Source organism: Vipera berus (genome assembly GCF_964194415.1).
Source record: "Vipera berus genome assembly, chromosome: 1".
Taxonomy (NCBI): domain Eukaryota; kingdom Metazoa; phylum Chordata; class Lepidosauria; order Squamata; family Viperidae; genus Vipera; species Vipera berus.
The window spans coordinates 352,771,129-352,788,334 of NC_138202.1; the positions used below are offsets into that span (position 1 = coordinate 352,771,129).

Below are 17,206 nucleotides of genomic sequence, written 5' to 3' on the forward strand. Positions count from 1 at the left end.
CCACAGGTCTTAAACCTGCCAAAGTTGGACACCCCGATCCTAATAGGGAACTCTCAAAACCCATGTTGGGAATTGGCTTCCTGCTGGCACAGTCACTCTAGTTAAAATTCACAAACTCAATTCTGAAGAAGTTATTATGATTCATTCATAGCGTCATTTCTATGAATTGCCTGAAAATCACTGTGATTACAGATGGAAAGAAACACACAAAAGGCAAGGATGGAATAAGTTCAGATGCACTTATGCAAACAGCAATTTTATTTATGCATTTCAGCCAAGAGGCTCGCAATCAAAATCCCTAAAGATACAGTATACTTAGGGGCACAGTAGGGCTTATTTCTTTGCCTTGAGAACGGGGTTGGAAACGTTATTTTTGTGAATCTGTTCTTTTGAATTTGTGGAGGTTTAAAATAATCTCTTGCCCTGATTTTGAAAGTCACCCAAGAGTCGCAAAAATGTGAGTTCCTCCGATGTTGCAAACTTATGCTGGTTAAAAGCAGCAACAGAATCATTTGCGAAAGCAATTTTGAAATGTCATGGTTCTGTTGTAGTAGAGATTTTGTACCTTAAAGCACCCCTGGAAATAAATAAATAAAAACTAGCACAAATCAAGCACAATGTTTCTAAATGAACCTATTCTTTATTGTTGACACTTGTGAGGCCTTTTACAGAAACATTTGTACTGTAACATGTTTGTGGTCATTAACTGTGACAGTCCCATTCTGCAATTTAATTTACAGACTGGCAGGCTAAAGACAATAGAGGAACTGATATTGACTAATTCTAATTCTAGAAGATTAAAAGACCTCCAAGGTCCCTTTCACCTCTGATTCCGATTCGATTCCAGTACATCAAACTAGATATACTGCTCTCACTTTTATTGGGCAGGCACTCCTGTATTTGCTCAGTTTTCCAGCTCTCCAACTGCTGTCAAACTCCTTGCCTCAAACAGGTATAAAAAGACTTGTCAGTAATTAAAGCTGCACATTAAAGGAAAATGTTTAAGTGAGGATGTCAGAACTGAGGAAAAAGAAGCAGATTATTTCTCTAGGTTAAATTATAAGTTGCAGGCAGAATCAAGCTTAAGAAAAATATCAAGCTTAAACTTTAATACAGTACAGAGGATCCAGTAAAAGCTTCCTTCAAATGGTATTTTTTTGAGAAGGCCTTTACACATGCAATTATCTAGTCTCCAATCAACTAAAACTCAATTTCATTGAGGGCCGCATCAGCATTGCGGTTGCCCTCAAGGGGCCAGGTGGGTATGGCCAGGGTGGGCGTGGCTAGAGTGCCTATGGCCTACTGGGTGGGTGTGGCCAGCTCTACATCGTTCGCATCAAGGGGGCCTATGGGGGCCTGGGCAGGAGTGGGACAGATCTGAGGGTCTCTGGCAGGAGGAGGGTCTCTGGGCCAGGACCAAGGCAGTGGGGGCCGTTCCCTCACTGTTTCCAGGATGGCTTCGTGGGCCACATGAAACTACTTCGCGGGCCGGATTCGGCCCCCGGGCCTTGTGTTTGACATGTCTGAACTAAAAAAACTGCTAAAATTCAGAAACTGTTAAAAGTCAGCCCAACTAGGTTGTAAAAAAAGTGGATCTTTTCTGTATCTTAACTATGCAGGGATGCATCCCTACTTCACAGCCAAAATTACACCTCCTTCCATATTTTCCTGTTTCTGCACTTCTGCTTTTCAGCTGTTCTAAAATCCGAACGTTAAGGGGGAAAAAAAAATACAACAGGTGAGAAGACTTCTCAAAGGCATTGCTCAAGCTGGAGTGCTAGACTTCAAAAAGGAAAACAACGACCATCTGACCTCGCAGGTCAGAAAATGCCTTCCTATCCTTAGTTACACTTTTCTAGAGATGGGCCCGGGTTATATCCCAAAAAGGAAAATAAAGAGTGAAATTAGGTTCCTAAAAAGGCGGCGGTGTTCCTTGTAAGAAGATTGGGGCACCATCCTGACCTTATATTAAAATATTTTAAAAACATATATAATTTAAAAGCCATTATGTACTTAGGCCTTGATCCACACAGAACATAAACCAGTCCATTTGCTGTTAACGGAAATAAGCCATTTGAACTACTGTAGTCTACATTTGGTGTCTGGAGCCCCAACTTCATCCATTTGCTGTAGATCCATTGGGAGTCCATCATGTACAGAGCCTTAGTAATTACGGTGTACCATATTTTCCAATTTTCTTGAGGTGAGAAGAACAATAAGAAGTCAAGGGGGAAGTGGAAAATTCTCACAAGCAGAGACAGGCAAATAGCTGGGCAAATCTGGAATTTCAAGAATCTGTCACTGGACTTCTACAGAAATTATTGAAAGGCATGTTTATTTACAAAACAGACTACTCTGATTCAAGCCTTAAAACAATTCACCAAAAGCAAACTGGAGGACTTGTCTCTTTTTTTCTCTGGTCCTAGCATTTTCTCTACCAACTTAGTTCAGTGTGATCCTTTTTTTGCAGTTGGATTCACTTCCAAGCGCTGTATTACAGCCAGCCATCAACTCCTATGAACTGCTTATTTGTGACACTATTTAGCACTTGGTTCAATAAGAATGATGCTAGAAGCTAATGCTTCACTGCATTCCCAAGTTTTCTTTTTTAAATTAGAAGGCATCCCATCTCTGGCTTTTCACTGGCTCAGAACTCCTTCACAGTTGGGATAGAAATGAAAGTGTGAAGCCTACAGGCTAGATTTTGAAAGTCAAAACACGGACAAGTCTGTTAAATCCCTAGAAGTCAAACTCAAAGCAGACTTTACCTTAAATGGATGATGAAGGCTGATGGATTCCAGCAAAGCTCGTCCACTGGCACATACCTCCCTCGTTCCACTGAAATTTAATGCTCTCCAGATGTTGACCACAGCTGCACATCAGGTTAATGGTTTGAACAGTTGCTAGATGCTATCACTAGAGATGTGCACAGCTTTTCTGGACCCGTTACGGTACCAATGTATTTAGAGCTTAAGTTGATAAGCACTTGGCCCGTGGATCATCCCAGGCCGATCCACAAAACAAACTACCAACCACAATAACGCCAGGTCTTTCTCTATGGATGTTGAGGGCAACTGCATTTTAAGATATTCATTAACCTGGCCAAGGCCCCCAACCCCATCTTTTGTCCAGCAAAGGTTCAAGAGTTACAGTCCTTGAACTATGGCAATGCCTACATAACCACCTCTTGGGAGAAGGCGGGTTCTTGAAAACACGATGGCAGTGTTGTTGCAGAAATGTTACCCTAATGTTTCCCGCCAATAAAAAAAACACTGGACTCCTCCTCCTCCTCTGTCGGGCTGAACCGTTCTGCAAGGGAACGTAAAGGCGGAAGGTTTGTCTCTTGGAATCCTCTCCTGGCTCCAAGTGCAAATCACCCACTAGCAGAGGTCCACGTCTCCATGCACCAGCCATCAGTTAACAGGAATGATATGCAACCTAAGAGCGGCCAGGGAGCTCAGCTTTCACTTCCTGGTTTTTCCTGGTTATTTTCAAAGTTTTCTGAACGGTAACATGGAGGAAGGGGAGGGGAAAAAAACAGCACGTTAAGCAGATTAACAATAGACATCTCAAAGTCCACGTAAGTCTTAAAAGTTGCCTATCCATTTCACACTGTGGGAATCACAACCCATGGTTGAAATTCTGATTTTCCCAAGACTTAATTAAAAACGCCTTTATAGCAAGATTGTCATAATTTGCCCTTTCAAACTTCACCAGCTGAGTTTACTTCCACTTTTGTCTCAAAAATCTCACGAGACTCAACCGAGGTTAGGGGTTACATCTTGTCAGATGAACACGTATGTTCCGTAAACTCTTGCCAATTTACTTTAGCTGGATTGTTTAGTCAGTTTTCTTCTAGACATTTATTAAAATGCATTTGTAATGTGACAAGAGAAAACTATTTCCACTAAAAAATTTCCAACATCCAGTTTGGACAATTCAGGACTGATTCAGGTAATGCACCACAATCCCAAAGACTGAGGGTAACTGATCCTTCAGATCTTTGACAAGCAAGATAAAGGAGCATTGGAGAGACCGATTATCAGGAAATCTCCAATAAACAAGGCAAAAGACAGGAACATTCGAAGATCTAAGGCAATCCAGATTACAGAAATAAACCACAGGAAGCACTTTCTACAATATGTGAAGCAGAATCTGGGCAATATTTGCTATAGCTCATATACTATCCTGATTAGCCCATCGTTCCCTTTTCTCTCACTTCACATTAATTACGCTGCGGGATTTGAAAAAGAGAATACGTGGAAATGTTTTACTAGCAAGCAAGATATGGGCTGGAAATTTTCCCGCTTTAAGCAGGTTTGAAGATTTCTAATTTGCATGCTTGCTTTTCTACCAAATTTCTTTTTAAAAAAAAAATCAGAACTTTTTTTTTTTTTGCTTTATCTGTTCTAGTGGCTGGATGAGAAGGGAGCAGCAGCTAGAGAAATGAGACAGCCGTCTGGTGTTATTCCATGTAGCCATCATGTAATAAGAGCTGAAAGGGCTCATGTGGAAGAAACAGCCAGATTCTCGTCCTTCAGTGGCCACCCTGTGGAAAGAGACCACATTTGCTAGTCCATTTCTGAAGCATGAAAAACCATGCCCACTCGTGACATTAACAAGTTTCTTCATAAAGATAATATTGCTGTTCACCGTTGATACAAGGCTGAAGCACTGAGTAAAATGCCAGAATACGGACTATTTACAAATAGTTGAAAGAAGGGACAAAGCCCCATCACTTGAGAAGCCAGCGTCAGATATCCTTAAAAAAACAAAAAATCCCCCAAATATGCTATATTTCACAACTCACGCTTGGGCAGAGTCTGGATAGTGACTTGAATATGCTAATTTAAATCACCGACTCAAATAATTTTCCAAGGCCTCAAACATTTGGAAAGCAGCAAATAGGCAACTTTTCAATTGATTTTGATATGCGTACATTAAAGTAATGTACATCTGAGCCCAAGCATGCCATCCACAGGGATGTTATCCGGGGACTGTTATCAAAAGGAAACAGTTGTGGGCCTTTTTTTTCTAAAGGCAAAACTTTAGATTTTAACCTGGTTCACAGATAAGAGTTTACTGTCTATCGAAAACTCATTATTTTGCTAATTATCTCAGGAGCAAAGGGCAAAGAGATAGGCACTGGTCTCTTTCCTGATATATTTTAGGAATGCCTATAGCAATTTTTAATACATTAAAAAACAAATTAATCAGGTTCCATGTAAGTTAAAAGTTTATATTTTTTTCCTCCAAGATCAAGTTTGAAATTAGAAAAAAAAACTTTTGCCAACTATCCTCTTCCTCCATTTTAGCACTGCAGAGTATTATAAAATCAAACCCTGAAATGGGAAAACTATGATTTTCCTAGAATCAGGTTTTTGGTTTTTCTAGTTTTATCATTTGACACCTGAAAATTATTTTTCCCCTGCAAGAACATGCTAGGCCATTTAACCCACTTTAATAGAGGTCCACATTCCTATTTATTCAACAACTTTGTATGCTGCCCATCTCGTTGACAAGTGACTGTGCAATGAAGATTTACTTGATAATTTCCCTCTGCTATTAAATTAAAAACTAACAGCATAAGAGTTCTCGATGCTGCCTCCAAAGCTTCATAAACCATTGATCTATGCAATATATGACTAAAAGAAAATATAATGGAAATATATACTTCCCCAGTAGGGGTCCATATTCTAGACTATGTTAGTCTCTAGAGTATGGCTGTCCCACTTTTTGGCTTGCCTGGGCCATACATCAAATCTATAACACAATGTATATAAACAAAGTTCATTTTTAATCTATTTTTACAATCTTGTGGGGCCACATTACTAGCTATCCAAGACTGCATTCAGCACTTGGGCCCCAAGTAAAGCACACCTGGTCTAGAGGTTACTTTGCCTCAGAGGTCTTATTTTTCCATTGCACAGGTGCATATACCAAAGGAAAAGAAAAACCCCCCCACCAAATTTAGTAACGTGATCACAGGGCAATTATACACAGCTATCATTTTCATCATTATGAGCACCAGCCTAGGTGCCTGCCCAGAGCTTATATAGGCTGAAAACCTTTAGCCTGAAGCTATAGAACCAGGTGTTTACAAAAACAAATCACAATCTTAATTACAGGTCTGATTTACTAACTTTCCCCTGCTACATCTAAGGGATTATCTCGTTATTGCGCTTCTTGAACCTTCAGTAAATAAGCAAGAGCTGTTTTCACTAGAATGTCGCTATACAGCTCTGCAGCCTTTTACGCAGCAGTTACTCAAAAGCTTATTTTCAAATTTTGTGAAGAAACTTAAGACTTTAAATCTTAAGTCCTTAAGTCTGATTAATATGAGGAACTTGAAGCTATCAAAATTTCAAGTAATGTGGCGCATGCTCAAGGGGGGACAGGATCCCTTCAGCTGGAACAAGTACAGATCGCCCTAATTTAACAGTTGCCACATTAATTATACCAAAAAAGGCAACTGCCTCATTTAATAACTGTTTAGTTATATGACAGTGATAAAAAAGTAAAAACCAATCCTCACATTTATGACTATCGCAGGTCTGTAAAGCAAAGGAAAACCAAAGATTAGTTGCAGTTTCACCTAGTGACTTCACTTAATGACCAGGTTGTCGGTCCCAATTGTAGTTGCTAAATGAAGACTACCTGTATAGCATCATAAACATATGATAAGTGTTTCTTCTTGTCAACTCTAATAGTTCCAGGAGGAATGCAGCCCATGATAACCAGCAGGATTCATGACTGAGTAGGGATCCTTACCCAATCATCAAGTTCAAGACATCATTAAACAGAAAACTTAATAGGGAAAATAATGTATCATTGGCTGCTGAAGAATTTTGTGTCTTGCTAGTCTTTCGGATCTGCCTAAGGAGAGACTCAATACTTTTAAACACTTCAAATATCCTATTTGCTCCCCATTCTCTTAAAGAGATGTTTTTAGTCTTACTTCAATCTTTTTGAGCTTATATTTAAATCAGTTTAACGGTAACCAACCTTGACCAGCATCCGATGATCCCTAGGTAACTAGAACATGCATCTGAAATGTAAGGTATAGGTAGTTCTCGACTTACAATTAGGCCCAGAATTTATACTGCTAAGCAAAGCAGTTGTTAAAGGTGAGCCAGGCCCAATTTTATGACTGTTTCTGCCATGGTTAAGCAAATGGCTGCAGTTAAAGAGAATCCCACTTCCTCCACTGACTTTGCTTGGAAAAGTTACACGTGGGGAAGTCAGCAAATACACGCTGGTTGCCAAACTCAATTTTCATCATGAGGATGCTGTAGCAGTTATTAAGTCAGGGGACTACTTGTCACCTTTTTCAGTGCCATTGTAGCTTCAAATGGTCTCTAAACAAATGGTTGTTAAGTCCAGGACTATCTGCATATGCAGTTAGAATCAACTGCTTGTTATTCCCCCAAAAATGCTACTTAAATGCTTGTCAACTGATCCAATACTTTTTACAGCTGGTGGGCTTTCACACCTTTTCTGTAAGGACTGTTATTTTATCTTTTTGAGAAGAATCTAGAAAGGTAGCCTTAGTATCTAATATAGGACACATCCCTAAATAAGGGTTAGGGCATATCCCTTATATATCATATAACCCTAAAATGATTTGTGCAAGTGCAAAATCAATTCTATCATACCTTTAAGAAGCATCTCCAAGATTAATGTCCTTGTTCCCAGAGGCATAATGAATCCTAGACTATTTTACACCCTGGCTTTTTCTGGGGTTGGAAGTGAAGTGCAGCCAGGTTGCCAAGATCTTTGACAGGAGTCAATTTACTGTGGTACTGCAACTGCTATGAGACTCATCAAATTTGGCACTTAAATGCGTTTTGACACAAAATTTTTGTCCCGGTACTCGTTTGTTTGGTGCCCAACCGACAAGGTAGCACCTGTGGGAGTCAGCTGCCTTGTGGCTCACATTATTCCTTATGGGGAAAATTTGGTACTCATCATGCAACCAAGACCAATTAACGGTAAGTACTGAGGTACCACTGTTATTAGATGTATATGCCACCCAATTCCCATTAACTCTGGGCAGCCTGGGAAAACTGGGGCTGTAGATTGTATTAGAAAAGCAGCAATAGAAAACCATTTCCATGCTACTGTTGTGAGATCTTTTTACCAATGTGGCACCAAGATGGAAACCAGGGCTTGCTGAGAGGATGGGCCCTGAGTACTTTCAATAACCCCTTAGGAAATTCCACTAATTTTTAATCAAGAGCCAACTGTTAACACTTTTAAAAACTGTGCAAGAATGTAAGATTACAGAACTACAGGCACTTCATACCTCAAGGATTATCCGTGTGAAGCTAAAGCAGTTGTTTATTGACCAGTCCTACCTGATACAGAATTCTGTAGCTCTTACCTGATCATCCATATTCTGCTCTCACCAAGTTGCACGAACCCTCGGCTATGCCTCATGCTAGAGCAGCCAAAGGTTTCCTTCCGTGTGCCTGACCATGCAAGCTCCAGGATGTTTATTATCTTCCATTCTCACACCTTTTCATCGGGGCTTATTTGTGCCCAGGCTACTACCAGTGTCGCAATGCGTATGAACGGGCCAAAGAGTATAAGATGAAGAAGCCCAGTTAGTTACCAGGCCAAGAATCAAGAGGAACTTAAGTGAATTCATCATAGCAGAAGAACAACATATCTGGGCATTATTTAATACAACAAAACCACCATGCACTTTTTTATAAAATTTTATTTGTCAAAAAGAAAAAGGCAATAGCCAATTTAAAGCCTACTTAATCTTAAAGACTCCAATTTCTTTGTGTTGTTAAATTTAGGTAAATGACTTATTGGTTTAACATTTATAAACAACCCCCCCTTTTTTCCCCTTTAACATTTACCATCTACTTGTGCTGAATCCTTCCAAGGAGAATGCTCCAGCGTACCTCTCCAGGTCCTTGCTTTGCTCCTTTTACAAAAAAAAAATATGAAAACTCCATCGTGCATCTTATGGATGGGCTCCAATCGTCAAAAAAAGGAAAAAAAAATCTTTGGAATAGCCAATTGAGTTGAATAAAACTCCATACGAGTGCGGTTTGGTTGGGGCAGGAATCCACTCCTATGTTCCTGGTAATCTGATCCCGCTCCATGAATCCTTGAAATTGATCCTCCCTATCCTATCCACATTATGATTTGAATCCAATGATCCAGCTCCAAGGATTGGGATCCAGTGAGCCCTCTCCAATCCAAACCTTTATAACCAGCAAAACCAAAAAAGAGGAGGCAAAAAGTTAGATACCGTAATGAAAAATAGGATTCTGGGGAATGATGAGTTATGTCTGCCACTGAATAATAAAAAAAACAGGCATTGATAACTATCAGTTCCCCAAGACAAACTTTTGTATTGTGAAGCTCAAATTTTAGCAGTGTTAATCATTTGGAAGAAACATTCTAATATTTACAAAGGATAACTGATAATTTCAACATTTCAATTACTCTATGTGCATTACAGGTTTTGTGGTTGAAAAAAAGTGTTATGAAGTTGCCAAATCCTGCTGCTAGAACTATCAAGGCCTAAACTAAAAGCTCATTACTCAGTCTAAAAAGTAACAAGATTAACTGAAGTTATCAGAGTCAGTTCTGATTTATCTTGCAGGGGAAGAGGGAAAACTGAAAGAAATCCCCAGTGTGCCCCCCCACACTGCTTCCATTCCATTACATTTAAGATGAAACAGCAATGCTCTATCAGTCACACAGAGGACATGCAGATTTTAGCAGTATTGAGATTATACCTCCATGTCTGAAAAACCTGCATGTTACAAGGATAAAAATGGGCAACACCTGTAATCAACTGACACAGTACACCCCCACCATCCCACATGGATTCAGCTAAGCCACAATTGTCATGATGGTAGTCAGAAAACTTCAGCTGACTAGAAAATGAGTGGAACAATAGAGAACAGGCGTGCCTATTTCACTGCTCTCTCTGTATAAGGTCAATACTGCCAATTTAATCTGTGACAATAGCACTTGGAGTCATACCATTGCCTCCATTTTTGATCTGATCCTCCTCAATCCTCCTTTTGACAATCCTAAAATGATTGACATGTGCTCCACAATCCTTTAATCCAAAGCATTCTTAATCCATCTCTTCAGATATGTCTACAGAAAGACACATGAAAAGGCAAGATAAAAATGTAAGCTCCCCCAAAAGAGACAATTTAAACCCCAACATCCCAAGCTTGTATAAACCATAGCTGAACAAAGACATTTTATACAGCAATATCACAGTTGGAAGAGAGAGTGGGCAGCAAAACTAGCTAGAAAGAACCCTGACTAGGACATGTTAAAATACAATTTATGAAAGATGCAAGGGAATGTGATGTCAAAGAACAAATACTCACTAGGGGTATCATACAAAACTGCAATTCAACACTTTAGCCAATTTTCAGTAAAACAGTTTCAGCTCTGTTCTTTCCCCCCCCTAAAAGAATGGACTATATATGGGCAAAGGAAAACTGCATACAACATGGAGAAATTCTACAAAAAGGAGCACTATTAAAGATCATTTATGTACGAGAACGTGATCTGCTGTGACGGGGAGAGTAGCGTGGAGATCCTCTGCTTCGTCTCGGGGAATAACTGCGACTTCTGCTGTTGCTTCGGCTACGGCTTCTGCTACGACTACGGCTGCGGGAACGAGATCTTCCGTAACTCGGACTTCTTGGGCCATCAACTTTAACACGGATGTAGGCAGTTTCTCCCTATCAAATAGACACAACTTTCGATTGAAAGGTCTTAAGTTTTTAAGCAGTCTTTGCAGGCATGCTGATAAGACTGAAGATTTTTTTTTAACAAGAAAAGTTGCATTACTTCTCCCATACATTACTTAAACATGACACCCAACTAGCCCTTTCTACATTTTTAAATACTATAAACAGAAAGCACTTCCTTACCTTCAGTTTTACTGCATCCAAATCCAACCCTCTGTATCCAATTCTTGCTAAAATACTAAGTGGAAAAACCTACCTCGTGAGATCTAAACTTAGTGTTATCCAGTTTTCGCACTGCGTAGGTCATATCTTCTTTCCGAACAAACTCCACGACACCAGTTCCATCTCGGAAAACATCAGCATAACATACATCACCTGCTTCACGCATGTGATCCTTTAAATCCTGCCAGCTTCCACTGGGAGGCAGTCCTGAACAAGAGACAGTTGTAAAGTTATTGCTAGCGAAATGGAGGCATTCCTCACTCAACTTAGTCGTGCACACTGGAAATTAGTCATTTCATATATTAATCACGGTTTTAAACCCATACTCCTTCAAATTACAAGTACTTTGACTTTTGACCGTTTCAAGAAGTTTGAATAAATAATGGCCTTATAAAGGGTGCTTTACAGCCCGTAAAGAACATCCAAATGCTGCAAAATACCCCACCTCGCGGTCATGTGATCACAATCTAGTTGATCCTCATTTATTATCGTCTTTGCTGGTTTCCACAGAAAGTCAATGGGAAAGCTAGCAAGGAAGGTTTCAAGCTGCTGCAGCTGCCAAGAGAACTCCTTCTGATCTCTGAGGGCTGCCTGCTGGAGGATTTCATCAATCCAAGTAGGCATAGAGCTGAAATCCTTCAGCAGGCAGCTCTCTCAGCCAACCTCCAGAGATGATGAGCCAAAACCCTGGCAGGGAGGATTTCTAGGTCCCGAGTAGAGGGATACCTGCTGTGGAGTTTGCAATTGTTGAGCAAAGCAGTCACAGGTCTCTTTTAATAACCATTTCACTCAACTGAGATTCTGGTCCCAATTGTGATCAAAAGCCAAGGACTACCTGTATCTATGAATTGTTTAAAAAGTGACAAGCTGACAATCCTAGTTTTGGGGCGAGGCACACTTAAAAATGAAGCTAGGGCAGGGGTGTGGATTTGCCCCACAAACCCCACACTCACTTACCTTGCAGCCAGGCCTTTCCTCGCTGGCCCACTTCTGTGTCTTCTGCAGCCAAGAACCGAGCTATGGATTGAATCCATAGCTTGGTTCAGCAAGACCTCTGCAGTAGAGGACAGAGCTATAGATTCAATCCATAGCTCGGTACTTGGCTACACAGGCCTTCTGGAAAGGCCTGACTGCATAATGCAGGCTGGAATGCAGCTGCAGAATGAAGCTGCTCCTTCAGCCCCCAAAAAGAAGTGGACAGGCGGGGCTGTCAGTGCCGGAGGTAAGACATCTCCCTAAAATAAGACCTGGTGCATCTTTTGGAGGGGGGGGGAGAATAAGACCTGTTCTTATTTTCGGGAAAACACGGTACAAATTTTATAAATCTTTTTCCTCTTCTTTTTTTGCATTTAGTTAAAAAAATAAATTGAAGTATGGTAATACATGCTGTTTAAGAACCGCTTTGAAGAGTCTACAGAAACTATAACTAGTCAGAATGCAAATGAGTGCTTCCTTCCTTATGTTATTTTAAACTCTAGACTGTGATTCTCAACTCAGTTTAAAGCATGTGGGTGCTTATTCTGGAAGACCAAAGGGGTTTCACATAAAATATTTTAACTACCTCCTCCAAAACCAATTTCTCTGTCTCCAAAATCCAGTGGCTAAAGCAGGGGTAGGCAACCTCAGCTCTTTTATGACTCATGGACTTCAACTCCCAGAATTCCTGAGCCAGCCTGGCTCAGGAATTCTGGGAGTTGAAGTCCATGAGTCATAAAAGAGCCAAGGTTGCCTACCCCTGGGCTAAAGCATTCTTTTATCTTACAACTTAAGTGCAACCAAAGACTGAAAGGCACAAGGGAAAAGAAAAGCCCTCCCTCATGGGCTCCCTTTTCAGTTGTAGAATTCTTTGGACCAGAAAGTTAGCTTAGCCCTATTATTATTTACAGCAATCTACCTTGTCTAGAAATGCAGTTGATTCACCAGTAAAATTACACGATCAATTATCTACATTTTCTTTCATAAATTTTAATTATTGCTTTTCATTGTTAGTAGTTTTGAAGGGCCCACATGCAACAGAAACAAACTTTAAATGGTTTCATCTCAACATGATGCTGTATATCAACATGATTATTTGAAGTACAAATAATCAGTGGCAAAGCATATTTATTTAAAGTATGCACTTATCTTGATTAAACCAGAAAATCTAGTATTTTGAGGGGAAATGTGGAACAATGTACAGATTTGCAAGATGCCAAATCATGAGCTAATTACCCAGAAAACTGAAAGATAACTTAGATAAATATAGTCCATCAACAATTTTATTCAATTGTTAACCAGTCAAATCATTTTCAAAGATGAAATTTGTTTTAGCCCAAGGGGAAAAACTTACCTGACACTATCACTCTGTACTCAGAACGCCTCGATGGGGGTCCATATCTGCCCCTTGGGGCCCCACCACCTCCACCGCCTCCTCCTCCTCTGCCAGTGCCCCGACCACTTCGAGGGAACTCCACCCGTAGACGGTACCCATCATAATCATATCCATCCCGTCCGTACACTGCATCTTCTGCATCCCTGCAAGAATCGGAAAAAGAAAACCACACTGATCTTAAATCCAAGGTTCCTGATTGACAGCTGCCTCACAGGCCTTCCAGGAATACATTTCAAGCAGGAAGCTAGCCTTTGTCTTCAATCTATAAAAGGAGAAGACTTTGTTCCAACAGCATTATAACTACAGACATTGTTCTGTAAGTTAAGCAATATTCTAACACTGCTGACATTGCAGCACAACTCTACAAAGTAATGCATTACTTTTTTTAGTATATGCATAAAAAGCAATGCTGTTTGTTGAAACTGAGAAGAATAACATACAAAACAAGGTAGTTAAGAAATTTTAGATTCCAAGAGGGGAAAAAATTTGAATGCATATATTTTGGGAACAAAGGTGAATTAAAATATTACCTGCACAGTATCAATATAGAAGCTTACTACTGTATTTTCCATTTTCTTAGTTTTCATTTTTCCCTTCTGAATGTTCATTAATTAAAAGGAAAAAGTGGCCTTTTAATTTGTAAAAAAAAAAGAGCTACTTATTCAAATGTCAATTTAGAATCTGGCTTTTAACAGCAATGAATGCACAAATATATGGGTAAATTCACTGCTAAATAATGGACCAGGACCTTTAAGCATTACAGAAGCTGTGTCTCCTCAGAATAAGCAGGGTGTATCACTTTAAAAAAAGCTATGCCCAACACTCAAGTAAAACTGGTATTTTGTATCTATTCCAAAACTAGCATTGTAGCTTTCACTCTTAGCTACAAAATGAACTACCGGTATTTTAAAGTGGCCTAGCTGAAAGCACCATTACAAGAACTATAAATTATGTTATGCCACTGGTTTTGAAATTAGCTTTTCGACTCCAATAAACATTCCCAAAACTTGGCGGATTCCACTTCACCTTGCACAGGCCTGATATAAACATTCTTGAATTTGATCCTTTTCTCAATTTTTGCAAGATGGATCCTGCAAAGTAGATCCTGTTAAATGTGTATGGAGATTCTCGGTCCTCCAGGTCATAGCTGTGGTCCCAAAGGTGCTTTCCCCCCCCCAAACGGCAATTGGACTATTGTTTGTCCTTGAAGATGTTTTGCTTCACATCCAAGAAGCTTCTTGAATGAGAAGCAAAACATCTTCAAGGAAAAACCAAGTTCAGTTGCTTTTTTTGAAAAAAAAAGCACCTTTGGGACATATCCAATTAAGGCACAAATGCTGCAGAGGGAAAGCAATCTATACAAGAAGCTCCCATAGAAAAGCTTCCAAATGACTTTTACTTTCTACATTTACAGCTTCATGGCCTCACAAAAGATCTTCCATAGATATTTTTCCCATTAAGACAGGAACCAACTTCCCATCCTCCCATGTTCTGACCCCACCAACCACCAATCTGACCTTCCTCAGGATAACAACCAGGCAGGATTGCGGTGCAAAGGGACATAGAAAACAGCATCATGTTGTACATGCATGGGAATGAAATAGAGTAGGAGTTGGAAGGGACCTTGGAGGTCATCTAGTCCAACCCTCTGCTCAGGAAGGAAACCCTATACCATTTCTGACAGATGGCTGTCCAGTCTCTTCTTAAAAACTTCCAGTGTTGGAAGCATTCACAGCTTCTGGGGGCAAGCTGTTCCACTGGTTAATTGTTCTGTCAGGAAATTTCTCCTTAGTTCTAAGGTTGCTTTTCTCCTTGATTAGTTTCCATCCGTTGCTTCTTGTCCTGCCTTCAGTTGCTTTGGAGAATAGCTTGACTCCCTCTTCTTTGGGGCAGCCCCTGAGATACTGGAACACTGCTATCATGTCACCCCTTCTAAGGTTGCTTTTCTCCTTGTGAGATTTAAAAACCCAAAATTTGATACTCACAACTCAAAGACAAGTCTGGTTAACAAAAACAAAGATTTATTGAAAAGAAATTGAAAATAATAAAGAAAGCGTTTGCAAACGTGGCCTCTTAGACCCTTCCCAAGTTGGATTGGGTTCAAAGAGCGCCCTGAGCAAGTTTCAAAGCAAGTATTTATACTTTCTTTTCTTGATACATGCCGCCCCCTAAGAAACCTAAGTCAGTCTTTGAAGTCAAAAAGATCTTCTTTGAACCTTTACTTCCAAAAGACTTATTGTAACAACTTCCTTACATCCGTCACTACACTACCTTGTTTTACTCACCTTCTTGAGGTGAGTATCCTTTTTAACACTTCAAAAGAGCTTTGTTGATTACCATGTCTGAATTCTCTGTCTAAGCAGGAAATAGATGGCCCCCACATCTTAGTGTTACATTTGATACAATTCATTGGGGTTACATTTGGTGTTACATTTGGTACCATTTATAAAAGAATAACCTTTATTCATTTTCCTTTATCCTTGATCAGTTTCCATCCGTTGCTTCTTGTCCTGCCTTTTTGGTGCTTTGGAGAATAGGTTGACCCCCCCTCTTCTTTGTGGCAGCCCCTCAAATATTGGGACACACAGCTATCCCGTCTCCACTGGCCCTTCTTTTCACTTCGCCACCCCAGGAGTTGAGCCAACCTCTTCCCAACCGGTCCTTATGAGCGCACAGGGTTCATTATAGGGCAGGAACCGTTGAAAGCCTCCCGATGCACCCCGCCTTTTGATTTCAAATGTTCATTTTTCTTCCACGATATCGCAACGACGATCGGCGGAGACGCCGATCGGAGCGGCTGCACCGCGATCGATTTACCTCGCCCTGTGCCCCCTTCCCGTCACTTCCATCGTCCCGAGCCGTGTGAGGCGAGGATGATGGGAGTTGGGACTTCAGAGGCTCTGGGTCCGGCCGGCCTGGCCTAAAGAAGCTCCCGTGCCCTTTCGTGGGGGGGGGGGAAATCTCCGCCCCCCCAGGGGCGTTTTTCCCAGCGCGAGGCCTCCCCCCGTCCCGGCCACTAACCTGGGGTCCTCGAACTCGACGAAGGCGAACGGCGGCCCCCCGCGGCGGTTCTTCAGATCGATATCCCTTATGGCTCCGTACTTGTAAAACACGTCCTCGATGTCCTTGGTGCGGATGTCCGGAGGCAGGTTGCCCACGTAAATGCGGCAGTCGTTGTTCCCGGCCGGGCCGCGGATCACGCCGCCACCAGACATGGCGAGGTCAGCAATGGCTGCGGTTGGGGTTGGTCGGTGTGTGAGAGAAGAGGCGGGAAGGAGCCCGAGAAGCAGCGAGGGGGAGGGGGAAAGAAAAGAAGATATATATATATATATTTTTAAAAAGAAGAAATCGGCAACGATCCGATCCAACCGAAGGAAAGAAGGAGAGAAAAGGGAAGAAAGCGGGCGAGGCCAACGGGCATCGACAGGAGCGGCGCCGCTTCGACTCCCTCAGCTGCCACAAAATGGCCGTCCGCTCATGCGCTCTACTTGCCCTGCGCAAGGATCCTTCCGCGCCCTTGACGTCACACACTCCGAGGGGGGGGAAAGCGGAGTGCAGCCTTCCCGCCCTTCGTAAGGCGCATGCGCCACTCTCTAGTTCCCCCCCCCCGCTTCTTTCCCCGAAGGTTTCTTTCCAAAGTTATTATCGAACAATACGGGGCGCCGTTCGATATGCGCCGGCGTGACATGAGGCGTTTTTAAGTTACCCTCTGGGCCTTTATTTGAAAGAAAACATCTGATTTCAAATAGGCCTCGTGGCTGAGGACTTCCGTTAGTCTCTAGGGGCCACGAACCGTTAAAGGTGCGCGCGAAGAAGATCCGGCTTTTATAAGGAGTTGCACAAAGAAGGAGGGTGAGTAATCCCACAGTGC

At 41.4% G+C, this 17,206-nt stretch overlaps 1 protein-coding gene across 1 annotated transcript; it reads right to left on the minus strand.

Moving 5' to 3' along the window:
- Positions 1–240: 240 nt before the first annotated feature.
- Positions 241–16,803, minus strand: SRSF1 (serine and arginine rich splicing factor 1). The gene is made up of 6 exons (XM_081346622.1): positions 16,357–16,803; positions 13,294–13,478; positions 10,999–11,171; positions 10,547–10,733; positions 10,012–10,131; positions 241–9,221 (listed from the first exon to the last, which is right to left on the minus strand). The coding sequence occupies exons 1-5, from the start codon at positions 16,548–16,550 to the stop codon at positions 10,109–10,111; spliced, it is 762 nt and encodes a 253-aa protein (XP_081202748.1). The 5' UTR covers positions 16,551–16,803; the 3' UTR covers positions 241–9,221; positions 10,012–10,108.
- Between the last annotated feature and the right edge of the window lie 403 nt (positions 16,804–17,206).

What these genes read in the sequence shown, in the direction of transcription:
- SRSF1 (XM_081346622.1), bottom strand. Translation starts at nt 16,550, where the DNA reads ATGTCTGGTGGCGGCGTGATCCGCGGCCCGGCCGGGAACAACGACTGC. An exon ending in GTACAGAGTGATAGTGTCAG is followed by an intron (nt 11,172 to 13,293) that starts GTAAGTTTTTCC and finishes TCTCTTGTTCAG; the next exon opens with GACTGCCTCCCAGTGGAAGC. An exon ending in CTAAGTTTAGATCTCACGAG is followed by an intron (nt 10,734 to 10,998) that starts GTAGGTTTTTCC and finishes TCTATTTGATAG; the next exon opens with GGAGAAACTGCCTACATCCG.